At 37.4% G+C, this 16,594-nt stretch overlaps 3 protein-coding genes across 7 annotated transcripts in view; 1 reads left to right on the forward strand and 2 right to left on the reverse strand.

Annotated features, from left to right (window-relative positions):
* The window catches only part of LOC127952760 (guanylate-binding protein 1-like), a 241,602-nt gene that overhangs the window by 179,454 nt on the left and 45,554 nt on the right, over nt 1-16,594 (forward strand). The gene's annotated exons all lie outside the window — the stretch shown is intronic.
* LOC127952767 (gastrula zinc finger protein XlCGF8.2DB-like) overlaps nt 1-16,594 on the reverse strand; it is a 270,368-nt gene that overhangs the window by 15,798 nt on the left and 237,976 nt on the right. Inside the window, exon 1 of one of the 5 annotated variants that reach the window (XM_052551494.1) lies at nt 1,145-1,299. The exons of 2 other annotated variants lie outside the window; for them this stretch is intronic. The gene's annotated coding sequence lies outside the window, so the exon portion shown is untranslated. 2 more of the 5 variants (XM_052551495.1, XM_052551497.1) reach the window with 2 other exon arrangements.
* On the reverse strand, nt 6,165-14,679 carry LOC127952776 (uncharacterized). Its single transcript, XM_052551512.1, has 3 exons — nt 14,552-14,679; nt 7,462-7,583; nt 6,165-7,002 (listed from the first exon to the last, which is right to left on the reverse strand). Exons 1-3 carry the CDS (start codon nt 14,552-14,554, stop codon nt 6,411-6,413), a joined length of 717 nt encoding a protein of 238 aa, XP_052407472.1. The 5' UTR covers nt 14,555-14,679; the 3' UTR covers nt 6,165-6,410.

Below are 16,594 nucleotides of genomic sequence, written 5' to 3' on the forward strand. Positions count from 1 at the left end.
TAGTGTCAGTGAAAAGTGCTGTTTTATTGTTTATTGACCTCGTGTTGAAGTTAGCAAGTCGCATAGTACTACAGCAGACATTCACCACGGGTTTTTGAGAGAGAACCTCAGGATAGCGTAGGTTACCATGGCTGATTCCACGGCAACCAGAAGTACGACGCAGCGAGCGCCTCAATGTCTGTTCTATTTGCTGTAAAACTTCAATTAATATCAATAATATTAGTTTCAATCACTGAATAAAGCCTGCTATATTTGGGACAACAGTCGCGACCTTAAATTGCTTGCACAAAACTCTTGATCAGCACTCAAAAAAAATTTGAGCAATTTTGACAGCCCTACCGCACACTAGTTCAGTAGTCAATGCACTAGTTCAGTAGTAAGCACACTAGTAAGGGAGTCAAACCATTAGTTCAGCAGTCATCCCTTTAGTTCGGCACACTAGTTCAGTAGCCAGCATACTAGTAAGGGAGGGAGAGTTAAATCACCTGACTAGACAAAAACATTAAAAACTTGCACTGCTAATTAATAAAAGAGCACAAGTTATACAGACGATTCATATTTAGTTGTGATGTACATGTGAATAAAAGTTTGTAGATTATATACACTTACGGTAATTACACTAGCAAGAGAACATTTTCAGCTGGTTTGTAACAGATATTTGTTTGTTGTTCTCGCTTCATGTACACCGTTTTGACCAGCAGGTGACGTCAGCGAGTGGAGATTCGAATCAATGAATCATTTGCGAAACAACCGATTAAATCGAATCACTGAATCATTTGAGAAGCAGACGATTCAAGCGAGTCACTGAATCATTTGAGAAGCAGCCGATTCAAGCGAGTCACTGAATCATTTGAGAAGCAGCCGATTCAATGGACTGTCAAAAAAATCCGTTTCTCCGTCACTACTTAGTGAGCTAATTCGTGTTTATGATAAACTGATTCACGACACGGGGAGCGGAATAAAACTCACCTTTTCTGTTACTCGTGTGTGGATGCGTTCAATCACAAAAAAAAGTATATTCAGGTTAGATAAAACATTACATTATTACATTCCATAGCAGATCATTAATCTCGCAACGCTTAAAACCTATATAATTGACTGAACGGTTTCTATCAGTTTAAACAGTTTAACTACAAACACAGACCTTTCTTGAGCCGAATCACAACAGACGCGGGAGCGCGCGCAGTCTTATGACGTCACACCGCCAGAGCAAAATTAAAGTCCTCTCTGTCCATCTCAAACCCAGCTGTTCTTCTTTTACGGCGGATCGCAGACTTTTAGTGCATTACTGCCACCTATCCCTCTAATGGACCATTGACACTCTTACCCTATTAACTTATCATCTCTATAACTCTTCAAACCAGCTCAGATACAATGAACAGCTTCCACACTGAGCCAGATTACAGAGAAACCCTGCCGCTCTTCTTACTGTATCATCAAACATATATTTTAGTAATACTGTGTATTACTTATACAGCCTAATTATCAGTTATTTAAATATTATATAAATTTAACCTAAAACAGATTTGTTAGACACACACACTCCAGATTTAATCTTAACTATATAGAATTACATTTAATATAACACTATTATCATGATAAGATTAAACTTTTGTATATGTTTATAAGACAACTTGTGTTGTATCTCGATCAAATGTTGTCATATCCTAACAAACTATACGTCAATGGAAAGCTCATTTATTCAGTTTTCAGACTATGAAATCAAATCTCAATAAAAAAATAATAAAAAATGACCCTTATTTATATTATATATCATATTTATAGTTTTAAATATATATTTTATGTTTTATATTTATTACACATTTATGAAATTGTATAAATAAACATATGTTTAAAATCAAATTATATATATTTGTTTTGCTAAATATTTTATAAATATAATATATTTTAAATCTATCTGCAAATAAAAATAAAAAATGTAATTCGAGCTAAAATAAGTTCTTCCACATACATAGCTTCTTCCACGATCTTAAGGCAGGCATTTACGGTCTGAAATGAATTACAGAACGATTACATCTCTGTGAAAGCTGTTATGTGTGACAAACAAACAAAATAACTGCAGTCGCCGTTAATAATGACAGCAGCATTATCTCTGAGCTTCATGTTATTTATAACACTTAACAACATCATTTTATATGCTAATCCTGGTAATCCCAGAGGAGTACCTAGACACATAAATATACATTTAAATGCTAACAAGTACACACTATCGTAACCGTTTAGGCTAACATTGGCTAGCTAGTGATGTTATCTCATAAACAACATTGTAATGGTATTCTTGATACTTGATAACTTACCTTCATAGTTAAGAAATTCACTTGAAAGATTCACTTTTCAATCGTGATGATATGAAAAAAATGGGTCTCCTGAAAAAACAAAGACTTTTAAGACGAAAGTGGCATGAAATTAGCATTACAACCAGTAGATGGCAGCAGAGGATCAGTTTAACTCCCTAGTTTGTTTGTTTTTTCAATACTTGTTTTTGGATTTATTAAAAAAAATAAAAATAAATAAAATTATGAGAAATTAATTAATATTAGTCCAGTTCTGGAGACAATGGGACTGCTGGGAAACTGAAAGGTGCTGTACAGTATGTAAGTTTTTGACTGTACTAAAGCATAAAAATAATATAGCATGTTTCTTAAATATCTGCAAATATATGCAGATTCAGTCAATCTCTCAACCTGTGTGAGCACCACTCGGTGTCGGTATTAAATACAGCACCTTTAAAAATTAAATTAATCAAGCTGTTCTGTACATTAATTCTGTCATTTAAATTGTTTGTAAATGAAATGTGGGTTCTTTTATTTTTGTAAAAAGTATGTCTGAAAATTGTTTTTACAATAATTTGTGAATGACAGAAATTCTTATATACTTTTTGGCATTTAAATTAAGATTTGGAAATGAAAATAAATAGTTCTATACAGAATGCACTTTTTACAGGAACAAAATCACCTTTTATAAAACCCCACTAAAGGACCTGAAACAGGTGAATTTACAAAAATCTATTTTATTGTTAAAGATTAAATTACATGTACGAAAATCTCAAATATAAAACTATAATACACACACACACACACACACAGACAACTCTGCCTCCACTTCAGGGCTGGGGCCTACTCACCTACTCTCCCAACTTCTGGAGACGAAACTGAAGCTAAAATTTAGACAAAGATATACACTCATCCTCATAAAATTTGGGTAATCAAATTACAAACAAGGTAAAATAAAATATATATATATAAATCACGGTAGTGACTATTGAGTGGTCTTTCAAACCGTTAGTGGTTTCAGAGTTAGAGGGAGCACATGGTCGCTGAATCTGCGGCACACCAGGATACGGTTCAGGTGATATACAAAGTGTTCAGTGCCGAACTCAACATCCACAAAATAAAACGAGTACAACACTGCAGCAGGCTAATATAGTTCATAAATACTACACATCCAGTCCAGCAGTCTGGCCAGTGACCGCCGCACAAGGACGCAGTCTGTACAAGTGTTGCTGTGGCTCAAGTGGTAGAGCATTGCGTTAGCAGCGCAAGGTTGCGGGTTCTGAATGCACTGTAAGTCGCTTTGGATAAAAGCATCTGCTAAATGCATAAATGTAAATGTAAAATATAAATGTGATCTGAATGAGATACAGCATGATCCATGATTTATGCGATTAGGTGTAAATTAATGTTTAAGTAACGACTGAATGTCTAACGAATGTCTAACATAAAACCAACTTTTCCACACAAACATTGCCATAAACAGGATTTATATTTCCGCCTAGCTCTGCTTCACGAGCCTCTGCTGACCAAACACCTTCCCAAACAGATGAGGCTTTTATACTTGTTGAGTTCCCATTGTAATATTCTTTGCAATGACAGGGGGCGACGAGGAGAAATAGTCCTCTAAAACCATCACTGGTGAGAAGACCTCATTTGATCACACAATTTAAATTATGGTGTTTCTAATTAAGTGATAGAAAGCAGTTGCTAATGTTGTACAAAATAAATATCACCACTACCAATAAAACGTGCAAAGCTTTGTTTTACAACAAACTTATGTGCAATAATATCTAATTAATTTGGTAAGAAAAAGCCAACTTACTAAAATCCTATTTAAACTCCTTTTTTAAATGGAGCTCCTCCTAGACTTTTAAAGCTACAACCACAAACTCGGGTCAGACCTTTAGGCTGGTTGCTATATCTTTTCTAACTGATGGTGTTCGTAAACCAGACTATCAAAACCTTTTAAAACCCATGGTTTTAAAGTGGTTTTGGCCACTGTCATGCTGGTCTTTGCTAGTTTTTACAAAATCAACTGGTTTTAGCTGGATTAGCATAGAAATGTTAACAACATGCTAGTAATTTGCTAATCAGGCTTGAAACCTGCTTATAAGAAGGTATTAAAGTGGTTATGGCCACTGTCTCGCTAGTCTTAGCTGTTTTTTTTTACTGGATCAACTGGTTTTTACGGGATTAGCATAATAACATGTTAACAACATGCTAGTCACTTGCTAATCATGTTAACAACATGTTAATAACATGCTAGTCAATTGTTAATCATGTTAACAACATGCTAGTCACTTGCTAATCATGTTAACAACATGTTAATAACATTCTAGTTACTTTTTAATCATGCTACGAAGATGCTAGTCTCTTACTAATCATACTAACATGCTAGTTTTCTATTTCTTATCTATTTATCTATCTGTCTATTTATCTTTTTCAATCTTTTTCTGACCAGATTTTAGTACAGTTTCCATGTCCTCTAGATTGTATTAGAAAAGGAATAAACCACCCATTACAATCTGATCTAAATTTTCATAATCGGATTGATTAAGGTGTTTACATGATTGTCAATCCGATCACAAGCACATTATTTGGGTGCATGTAAACATAGCTACTGTCACTGTACATTGACTACACCACATCAGTTTGCAAAAAGTGCTGTGATAAGCAATAAATCATATTATACTTTTTATTTTTTTTACTTTACTGAATAAATGCAAATTGTTTTTAATTACTCCATGTTGTAATCAGTCTGATCCTGCTTTTGGTGCTTGGCCCATAGCTGTCAACATTGAACATTGAAAATAAGGGAGATTTCCCGGAATTGATCCCCAAAATAAGGGATTTTTTTTTTTTTACACGATGCTTATCCACAAATTAAAAAAAAGCGCTAATCATTAACAGTCTGAAGAGTTTATAACTACACAATATATATTAAAGAATGACAGACCAATTGATATATGTTAAAAGTTATTTTTTTTATTAACAAGGTAATATTAATAATAATTTTGTGCTGCGAAACGTCGTTTTTCCTGACAATGACAAATTTTGCAGTAGGCAAGCTTTACATGGCTGCTTGTCAGGTAGTGGAAGGTGGACTCCCATTTACTCAAATATCGGCATAATGTCCTCGGTTTTGGTTGGTGATTAATTCGTTGATTTTGGCATTCGGCATCCTGATCCATCATCGCACATCACACTCATCTACTCTACTCTCGAAGTTCACTTCCCGCTACTTTTTCCCTCTTCCCCCCTCCCGCTGGCGCCACTGCAACCATCTTCTTCTTCGATAGTAGCCTAAGCTACTGTATACTGCCACCTGCTTTACTGGAGGTCCAGAAACCCAAGTGCAAGCCACTTCACAGACACAGATAGTTGCGTGTTCTGAGTTAACACAGAGTGTAAAAATACGGGATATTTTACGGGAAAATACTAAAACGGGAAGACAGCGGCAAAAGAGCTAAAATACGTGAGAAACACGGAAAAAACGTGAGGGTTGACAGCTATGGCTTGGCCCCAATAATTGCTTCTTGCTGCTATATTAGGTGTGTTCAACTAGAACCGGTCAAAGAGATCAGACACTTTCAGCTCCCGCTGCGCAGAATGATCAGTGTATGACATCAAAGTACAGCAAGAGTGATTAGAAAGCATAAGGATCTGTCTGCTCTCCTATGGCTCTCTCATAGTACTTTGATGTCATACAGTGATCCTTCTGCACAGCGCCGCTTTAAGTTGAACACGCCTCTAGGTTCTATGGCTACCCTCATGTGTTCCCATGTCAGCTGGCTTCCCCTCTCAGTATGAAAACGTAACACACTGTTCTGTCAAAAGAGCATTTTGCAAGGCATTCAAGAGCAAATCAACTAGACATGCATGAACAGAATTTATTGTTTGCAAAAACTGCATACATTACATAATATACATTATGGCCATTCCTCTAATATACGTGCTTACATACGTTTATAAGGCACAGATTGCATAGACAGCCTTATGTGTTTGCGGAGCAAAAAGAATAAAAGCTCAATGAAAGTAATGAAGAGAAAATCATTTACTAATAACACATCACAGTTTGATCACCGATGCAAGCAATTCATGGAAAAGGAAATGTACTTATTTCTTTTTGGGCAGACAGAAGGGATCCACAACGTTATTATTCACACATTTCTTGCATTGCATCACATTTCTGTTTCTCCTACACCGATAAAGAGGCACTATCTCATCAATCTTTTTAAATTCTGTTTGGAGATCCTTGTCCTTGTCCCAAATCTCTTGGAAGACAAAGGCATTCATTTGACCTTCTATTTTTCTTTTATTGATCCAATTTCTAAGGCCTTCCAGAATATTGTCTGCACTCTGAAGACATGTTGTCACACAAGGTGAGTTGTACGAATAAAACACTACACAGCTTTGGTCTCTTGCCTTTGCTAAAAGTTTGTCCATGAGAGAGTTACCAACAGGATAGAGCAGAACATGCTCTGAATGTTCTGATGTTTTCATATCTGGCCGTGAAGCTATTACATTTTTTAGCTCTGTGCAAAGTTCACATTTGTCACCTCTATTGAGAAGCATTTTCACTAGTGTTGCATCTTCCTTGTCAAACACATTCTTGATTTTAGCATGTTTATCTACACAATGAGCCGGTGGGACATAGATTGATAATGCATACTGAGCATCAGTTCCTTGTTTGGTCTTTGGCTGGACACTGAAAGAAATAAAACAGCATAAGGTTGGGTTACACTTTTTTTCGATAGTCCACTTTAGACATTCTACTAACTATAAGCAACTTTGTAACTACATGTCAACTAATTATCATTAATTTGCTACTACATGTCTTCTAACTCTCAGAGTAGACTGTAGGGGTAGATTTAGGGTTACTATAAGTTAACAATAAGTTTACAAAGAAAGTGTTAGAAGATATTAAGCAGACAGTCTACTTATACTCTACTAACTGCTAGTTGTCATATAGTTGCAAAATTACTTACTGTTAGTAGAATATCTCAAGTGGACTATCGAAATGAAGTACTAGCTAAGTTTATTGCAGTTATCATAAAACATTATAGTATTTGCTTTGTTTCATATGCATTTTGTTAATCAAACCACATTCATGGTTCAAACTGAATATATTGATTCAATCATCGACTTCATGCACAAATGTACTTACTTGTCATAAAAATACTGGGTCATTTGAGCAAGACACACAGTGTTCACATCCTGAACGCCTTGAACACACAGATGAAGCAGGCAGAGGAAGATGATGACACCCCTCAGTGGTACCACAGACACCTAAAGTGAAAACATCACTCATTTCAGCACAAAACTTTGCTTCAATTCATGATCTGAAGAACCAGAGTGATAAGGGGGCACTCACACTAGGCATGTTTACCACAAACCGAGCGATTATACATTTTGTTAGGGCAGATTCTTGGTCATAGCACTAGTTTATCATAAACATTTTGTAAGCTTTATAATCTAAATCACTGAACACATGAAGAACACTTCTGGTAACAGACTTTAAATACTACGACACGCAAAAGTTCTACCTTAGAAAAACAAATGCCTTAAAGACCCAAACATGAATATTCTGTCCTTTCCTCACAGTCACGTTGTTCCAAACCTTTATAGATGGTTTCATTTCATTGCATTGCATTTAAAGTTAAAGTGATGAGTAATGTTGTGGGATGTGTTCCATACATTTATTTATTTGTGGCGACCCAATATCAAAACGATATCAAAACAAAGTGCAGGTGTTATTGTATAGAAAAGCATTAAAAACTGCTAGATCTGATTACTTTTCTTCTCTTTTAGAAGAAAACAAACATAACCCAGGTATTTATTCAATACAGTGGCTAAATTAACGAAAAATAAAGCCTCAACAAGTGTTGACATTTCCCAACACCACAACAGTAATGACTTTATGAACTACTTTACTTCTAAAATCGATACTATTAGAGATAAAATTGCAACCATTCAGCCGTCAGCTACAGTTTCGCATCAGACAGTGCACTATAGACCCCCTGAGGAACAGTTCCACTCATTCTCTACTATAGGAGAGGAAGAATTGTATAACCTTGTTAAATCATCTAAACCAACAACATGTATGTTAGACCCTATACCATCTAAGCTCTTAAAAGAGGTGCTTCCAGAAGTCATAGATCCTCTTCTGACTATTATTAATTCCTCATTGTCATTAGGATATGTCCCCAAAACCTTCAAACTGGCTGTTATTAAGCCTCTCATAAAAAAAACACTACTTGACCCCAGAGAACTTGTTAATTATAAACCAATCTCGAATCTCCCTTTTCTGTCCAAGATATTAGAAAAGGTGGTATCCTCACAATTATATTCCTTCTTAGAGAATAATGGTATATGTGAGGATTTCCAGTCAGGATTTAGACCGTATCATAGTACTGAGACTGCTCTCCTTAGAGTTACAAATGATCTGCTCTTATCATCTGATCGTGGGTGTATCTCTCTATTAGTTTTATTGGATCTTAGTGCTGCATTTGACACAATTGACCACAACATTCTTTTGCATAGACTTGAACACTTTGTTGGCATCAGTGGAAGTGCATTAGCATGGTTTAAATCGTACTTTTATGACCACCATCAGTTCGTAGCAGTGAATGAAGATGTATCATATCGATCACAAGTGCAGTATGGAGTACCTCAAGGCTCAGTACTAGGGCCGCTACTCTTCACGCTTTATATGTTACCCTTGGGAGATATCATCAGGAAACATGGTGTTAGCTTTCACTGTTATGCTGATGATACTCAGCTCTATATTTCCTCGCAGCCCGGTGAAACACACCAATTTGAAAAACTAATGGAATGCATAGTCGATATAAAAAATTGGATGACGAGTAATTTCTTACTGCTAAATTCAGAAAAAACAGAGGTGTTAATCATAGGGCCTAAAAACTCTGCATGTAATAACCTAGAACACTGTCTAAGACTTGATGGTTGCTCTGTCAATTCTTCGTCATCAGTTAGGAACCTAGGTGTGCTACTTGATCGCAATCTTTCCTTAGAAAGCCACGTTTCTAGCATTTGTAAAACTGCATTTTTCCATCTCAAAAATATATCTAAATTGCGGCCTATGCTCACAATGTCAAATGCAGAAATGTTAATCCATGCATTTATGACTTCAAGATTAGACTATTGTAATGCTTTATTGGGTGGTTGTTCTGCACGCTTAGTAAACAAACTACAGCTAGTCCAAAATGCAGCAGCAAGAGTTCTTACTAGAACCAGGAAGTATGACCATATTAGCCCGGTCCTGTCCACACTATCCCTATCAAACATCGTATAGATTTTAAAATATTGCTTATTACTTATAAAGCCCTGAATGGTTTAGCACCTCAGTATTTACAGTTTTTTTCAATCGCTAACAAGCGCTTAACCATACTTCAGATACTTTTTCTAAACTCTTAACACAGACTCACACCTACAAAACACAATTGGCCAAATGGATAATTTCCTTCTCAAAAACACATTTTGTTAAATATATACTAAATCTTCATTTCAAAATAGAACACATCTTTCTCTGCACACACCAACTTTACCAAAACACTGGAAATCTGACTCAAAATTAAATTATTCTGTCAAAGAATAACACTTGTTTTCACCTCACAAGGTACATGCAGTCAATCAAAGTACACCAGGTTTCAAAATACTGGCTATTGTTGACATTACAAAAACTGCAGAGACTTTTCAGTCTCAGTTTTACAGGTATTTGCATGCAAAACATGCAATTCACTGTTTTACACTAAATATCTTGGTTAGGAACTGCATGTCCAAATGTACAGTAATGTTTACATTCAAGCATTCCAGTAAAAAGCTATTTTTTTCCTTTACTGTTTACTGCAGGAGGTACAGTAGAAACACGGTAGGATAGAACAGAAAAGGTTTGACAGTATTGCTTACAGTGAACAAAATATCTATAAAACACATAAGAGCATTCTGAACAAAAAAAACAACAACAGCAAAAAGGCCAGAATAAAAAAAAGGGGGGGGGGGGGGTAAAATAAAAACAATCTCTCACTGCTCCTGCTCCTCTCACTGCTCCTGCTCCTCTCACTGCTCCTGCTCATCTCACTGCATCTCTCACTGCTCCTCTCACTGCTCCTCTCACTGCTCCTGCTCCTCTCACTGCTCCTCTCACTGCTCCTCTCACTGCTCATGCTCCTCTCACTGCTCCTGCTCCTCTCACTGCTCCTCTCAATGCTCCTGCTTCTCTCACTGCTCCTCGCAATGCTCCTGCTTCTCTCACTGCTCCTGCTCCTCTCACTGCTCCTCTCACTGCTCCTCTCACTGCTCCTGCTCCTCTCACTGCTCCTCTCACTGCTCATGCTCCTCTCACTGCTCCTCTCACTGCTCCTCTCACTGGTCCTCTCACTGCTCCTCTCACTGCTCCTCTCACTGCTCCTGCTCCTCTCACTGCTCCTCTCACTGCTCCTGCTTCTCTCAGTGCTCCTGCTCCTCTCACTGCTCCTCTCACTGCTCCTCTCACTGCTCATGCTCCTCTCACTGCTCCTCTCACTGCTCCTCTCACTGGTCCTCTCACTGCTCCTCTCACTGCTCCTGCTCCTCTCACTGCTCCTGCTTCTCTCAGTGCTCCTGCTCCTCTCACTGCTCCTCTCACTGCTCCTCTCACTGCTCCTGCTCCTCTCACTGCTCCTCTCACTGCTCCTCTCACTGCTCATGCTCCTCTCACTGCTCCTGCTCCTCTCACTGCTCCTCTCACTGCTCCTGCTCCTCTCACTGCTCCTCTCACTGCTCATGCTCCTCTCACTGCTCCTGCTCCTCTCACTGCTCCTCTCACTGCTCCTGCTCCTCTCACTGCTCCTCTCACTGCTCCTGCTCCTCTCACTGCTCCTCTCACTGCTCATGCTCCTCTCACTGCTCCTGCTCCTCTCACTGCTCCTCTCACTGCTCCTCTCACTGCTCCTCTCACTGCTCCTGCTCCTCTCAATGCTCCTGCTTCTCTCACTGCTCCTGCTCCTCTCACTGCGTCTCTCACTGCTCCTATCACTGCTCCTGCTCCTCTCAATGCTCCTGCTTCTCTCACTGCTCCTCTCACTGCTCCTGCTCCTCTCACTGCTCCTCTCACTGCTCCTGCTCCTCTCACTGCTCCTGCTCCTCTCACTGCGTCTCTCACTGCTCCTGCTCCTCTCACTGCATCTCTCACTGCTCCTGCTCTTCTCCCTGGGCCCCTTGCTCTTACTCTTCCTCGTCCATACATTACAGTGTTTGTCTTTTCTGTTTCCAAAAATATCACTCTTCAAAGTCCTCCCTTTATTGTATAAGTGTCAACGTAATAGAAAAAAATAACCCCTGCCATTGAGTCTAAGCCAGATTGGAATCAGTTGTGGTTGGCCCAATTTACACAAAATAAATCAGCTAAGATAAATTGTTTTTGAACTGATATAATTGCAGAAGCAGAGGTTTTTATACTGCATCTAAGGTTTGGAACATTGTTTTTGCTATTGTGGGATGTTGTGTGTTAACATTTGTAAATACTACAAAAACTATCCATAATTTTGTTGGGAGGTATAGCTTGTCTGTTCAGAAAATGTAAGCATTGTGGAAATGTGTTCAATGAATCCATATTGTGTGAAAACGACATGAAATGTGTGAATGGTATGGCCACAATAGACAGATGCTGTGCTAATTGTGTTTAGAGTTTTGAAAATGTGACAACTGCTTGGACAAATGCTTGTTAGCGATTGAAAAAAACTGTAAATGAGCTCCTTTTACATTATACTCCTCTACGTCCGCTACGTTGCAATTTGATAATATCTAGAATATCAAAATCAACTGCGGGCGGCAGATCCTTTTCCTATTTGGCGCCTAAACTCTGGAATAACCTACCTAACATTGTCCGGGAGGCAGACACACTCTTGCAGTTTAAATCTAGATTAAAGACCCATCTCTTTAACCTGGCATACACATAACATACTAATATGCTTTTAATATCCAAATCCGTTAAAGGATTTTAGGCTGCATTAATTAGGTAAACCGGAAACACTTCACATAACACCGTACTTTCTACATCATTAGAAGAATGGCATCTACGCTAATATTTGTCAGTTTCTCTCTTGTTCCGAGGTCACCGTGGCCACCAGATCCAGTCTGTGTCCAGATCAGAGGGTCACTGCAGTCGCCCGGATCCAGTACGTATCCAGACCAGATGGTGGATCAGCACCTAGAAAGGACCTCTACATCCCTGAAAGACAGCGGAGACCAGGACAACTAGAGCCCCAGATACAGATCCCCTGTAAAGACCTTGTCTCAGAGGAGCACCAGGACAAGACCACAGGAAACAGATGATTCTTCTGCACAATCTGAATTTACTGCAGTCTGGAATTGAACTACTGGTTTCGTCTGGTCAGAGGAGAACTGACCCCCCAACTGAGCCTGGTTTCTCCCAAGGTTTTTTTCTCCATTCTGTCACCGATGGAGTTTGGGTTCCTTGCCGCTGTCGCCTCTGGCTTGCTTAGTTGGGGTCACTTCATCTACAGCGATATCATTGCAAATAAATTCACAGACACTATTTAAACTGAACAGAGATGACATAACTGAATTCAATGATGAACTGCCTTTAACTATCATTTTGCATTATTGAGACACTGTTTTCCAAATGAATGTTGTTCAGTTGCTTTGACGCAATGTATTTTGTTTAAAGCACTATATAAATAAAGGTGATTGATTGATTGATTGTTGAACTGTATTTCTGAAGGAAGAGTCTCTTTAAGTGTTCAATGTCATTTTCAATTAATCTAGGCATGTTATATGGCTGATAAAGCAGTGTTTGTGAGCGGAGTACTGCTTTATGTACAGCAGTTACTGGGCAAACCTCCATTTCTCCCGCTTCGAAGCCCCTCCTGCTGGCCGAGAATGAATTTGCATTTTCAATAGGCCTGTCTGATTTACACAGCAAACATATTTAGCTTTTTTATCAAAAAATAATATACTCTAGAGGGGTTTGAGCTGTTGTTATTGATTCTCTTTGGAAGTCTACCAAAAGATAAGTTAGGGCCATAAAAGCATATTTGTTTATGTTATTGCCGTTGAGACGTCTATAAGCTTCTTTGTTCTGCTGAACACAAAGGAAGATTTTTGTATGTAACCAACCAGATCTCGGCCAGCAGTTGACTTCCACAGTATTTATTTTTCCTACTATGGTAGTGAATGTTGGACAAGATCTGTTTGATTACTGACATTCTTCCAAATATATTTTTTATGTTCAGCATAACAAAGGAATTGGGAAGAAAACAAAACAATTTGTTTTTTTTTAGTTTGTAATTATTGTCTGCCTTGACAATAAATTTGCTTTTATTTCTGGTTTCAAACAAGTTACATATTTGTGTTTTCTCTCATAGTGGGTGGTCAAATACATTCGTAAGCATTATAGCATTATTAATAACAATATTTAACAAAATTATAAATGCAACACTTTTGTTTTGGCCAGCTTTTTTCATGAATTTTGTCTTAGCTGAACTCAAAGATCTAAGACTTTTTCTATGTTCACAAAAGACCTATTTCTCTCAAATATTGTTCACAAATCTGTTTAAATCTGTGTTAGTGAGCACTTCTCCTTTGCTGAGGTAATTCATCCACCTCACAGGTGTGGCATATCAAGATACTGATTAGAATCTTTAAGTATAAGATAGTCATAAAAATAAGTATAAGATAGTATAAAACAGAATAGCCAAAGCCTTTAACATCACAATTAAATCTGTAATTTACATTTCATTTAGTCATTTAGCAGACACTTTTATCCAAAGTGACTTACAAATAATAAATCTGACTAAAAAAAACTATAAAATAAACTGAATAAGAATTAAATTTCAAGTTGGAAAACCTTTCTTCTCAAAACTTTTTTCAAGGTTCAGATTAAAGACGGTATTTTGAACCATTTGACTTGTACATCCCGTTCTGATTCTTCTGCTTATACGAAAGGTAACCAGGCAACTATGCAAGAATCATTCATGGTATGGTTGCGTAAAGGTAAACACATATTCCGAGGGGAACAGAATCGGCTGCTGTCCGCCCGGAGCACAGATTCATATAAACATGATGAAAACCATAATATTGAATATCTTTTTTTTATCACAGATTGATAAGAGAAGTGAGCACGCAGAGCCTGTGTGCCTGAGGGTTGTCTGTTTCAAATGAGATCTGAAAGCTTGAGTGTAAAAACGTGTTAAAATGAGCTACTAGAGTGTGAGATCTTTCTCTTGATGACTTACCATTTTATCTGCTGTTCAGAATCAGACGGTTGAGAGATGCTGTGTGAGCCTGTGGTGAAGCAGGAGTGAAGAGGAACAGGACACAGGTGGTTTTTATTCTAACACTTGACCAACCCTCATCTTCAACACCAATCAAAATTGTCTATTTTAACATCACTGAATGTCTTTGCATGTCTTGCCATGTATACAGTATTCTGCTGTTCCTTCAAGAACTCTAAGGGCTTATCCAGAAACTGTGCTGGTAAATCCAAAAGTCCAACATTCATTTAAAATAGAAATCCTCTGTAACAATTTACAATATTGTTTGAAAATCTGTTTTTATGTATCTATGAAACATTTGCTCCATAAAAAGTTATTGAATTAAAATGCAAAACTTACTGTCAGATTATGGAAGATAAATACTTCAAACAGTGGTCTGTCTTTAAAGCTCACAAAAATCAGTCTTCAAAAATATTTAAATAGTGTAGTATTTAAAAAGTATTTTAGATGGCACATTCCAGGGCCCAGTTTATGGTGGGACCCTTCTCTGACCACAATAGTAAACAAAAGTTTGCTACATTTTGATTGGATCTTGGTGGACTAACATAAGCAAACTGTCCAACACCATCAGATAAAGATGCCAGGACAACAGCCAGACACCTCTTAGAGGGCAAGTTGAAGACTTGGTACAAAGCCCAGGAAGGACAGGATTTCCTATTGGTCTAAATGCAGTTTCTGCCCTTCACTCACCAACACCACCCGACTGATTCCTTATGTTTTGGCCTGTGAGCGCCATAAAAATATTTTAGGACCATTGGACACAGCAGCAATGGTTGAAACAAAGAGAGATCACAGAGTTTTAATCTATTCATAACTATGTTCTCAAAACTTTGTACACGTCTCATACTTATTCAGAGAAATAAGTATTCACAGTGACAGCGACGTGTACCCAGTTGAATAAACACAATATATTACACCAGAACACAAAATAATGTTATTTTTAGCAGCATTATATTACCCCTTTAATATAGGTTAATGTGGCTTTTGTCACTTGAGACCTGTTGGAATAATTTCGGGAAAAGGAGATTAAGTTTTTGTATTTAACTTAAGTTCTCTTTTTGTTATTTTAGGTAAGGAGTGACAGCCACTTACGTATTTTTGTTATTAATTTGGGTTTGATCATTTCTTTGTTTTGGCATCACTCAGTTTTGTCATATGAACTGAGTTTATGGTAGGCTATAGTTATAATGTAATAAATAAAGTGATACTTAACTGTCCTTGTGTGAAAAAATTTCTCTATAAAGATTATTTTAAAATTCCCTTCTTTTCATCAATGTAAAATATAACTTTTAAAGTTGGTGAACAAATGAGTCATGAAACCTATTATGTGTGAAAAAAAAACACTATACAGTATGCTTCATCTATTGATATTGATATGATATGCTCTATTGATCACAATGCACACACACATTCAGAAGCATTGTGCTGTCATTTTTACTCTTACGGTTAAATATTGCACTGCAAACATCATTAACAGCTTTAGCCAACTTGTTCCTGTCAAATGACCATGCTCTATGACATACAGAGATTCTGCAGTGAGAAGACAAAAACCTATATCTATGGAGTTTATATATAGATTTTCTTCTCGCCCTGATCTGGCACCTCGATATATTAATTTCTCAGAACTAACAGCAACCACAGGATGTCTCAAAATCAAACCAGTTCAGACCAGCTTTAGTATCAGCTGAAGGAGAAGACAGTTCATCAGCTAAAAATGTCAAGTATACACACTCCTATATTGAATGTAATGATAGGAAAACAAAAACAAAAAAATCATCATAAATGGGAATTTCCTTCACACTCTCCTTCACACCGAAGCCGATAAGTGTGAATTAAGAAACATTTATGACAGTTTTCAGATTTCATTAGTGATTTCAAATATGAAATTTAATCATAAGCTTAGTGAACAGTTTGAGATAATGTAATGTTTCCCCATAGAAAGTGAAATGAGCTTTACTTGCACACCAGAGGTGTTTTAAAGATGGCCGCCAAGTGAAATGACTT

The sequence above is a fragment of the Carassius gibelio genome, chromosome B3, assembly GCF_023724105.1.
Source record: "Carassius gibelio isolate Cgi1373 ecotype wild population from Czech Republic chromosome B3, carGib1.2-hapl.c, whole genome shotgun sequence".
Classification (NCBI taxonomy): Eukaryota; Metazoa; Chordata; class Actinopteri; order Cypriniformes; family Cyprinidae; genus Carassius; species Carassius gibelio.

Coding starts and splice junctions, on each gene's coding strand:
- LOC127952776 (XM_052551512.1), bottom strand. Junction 7,003..7,461: donor ACCCAGTATTTTTATGACAA/GTAAGTACATTT, acceptor TATTTCTTTCAG/TGTCCAGCCAAAGACCAAAC.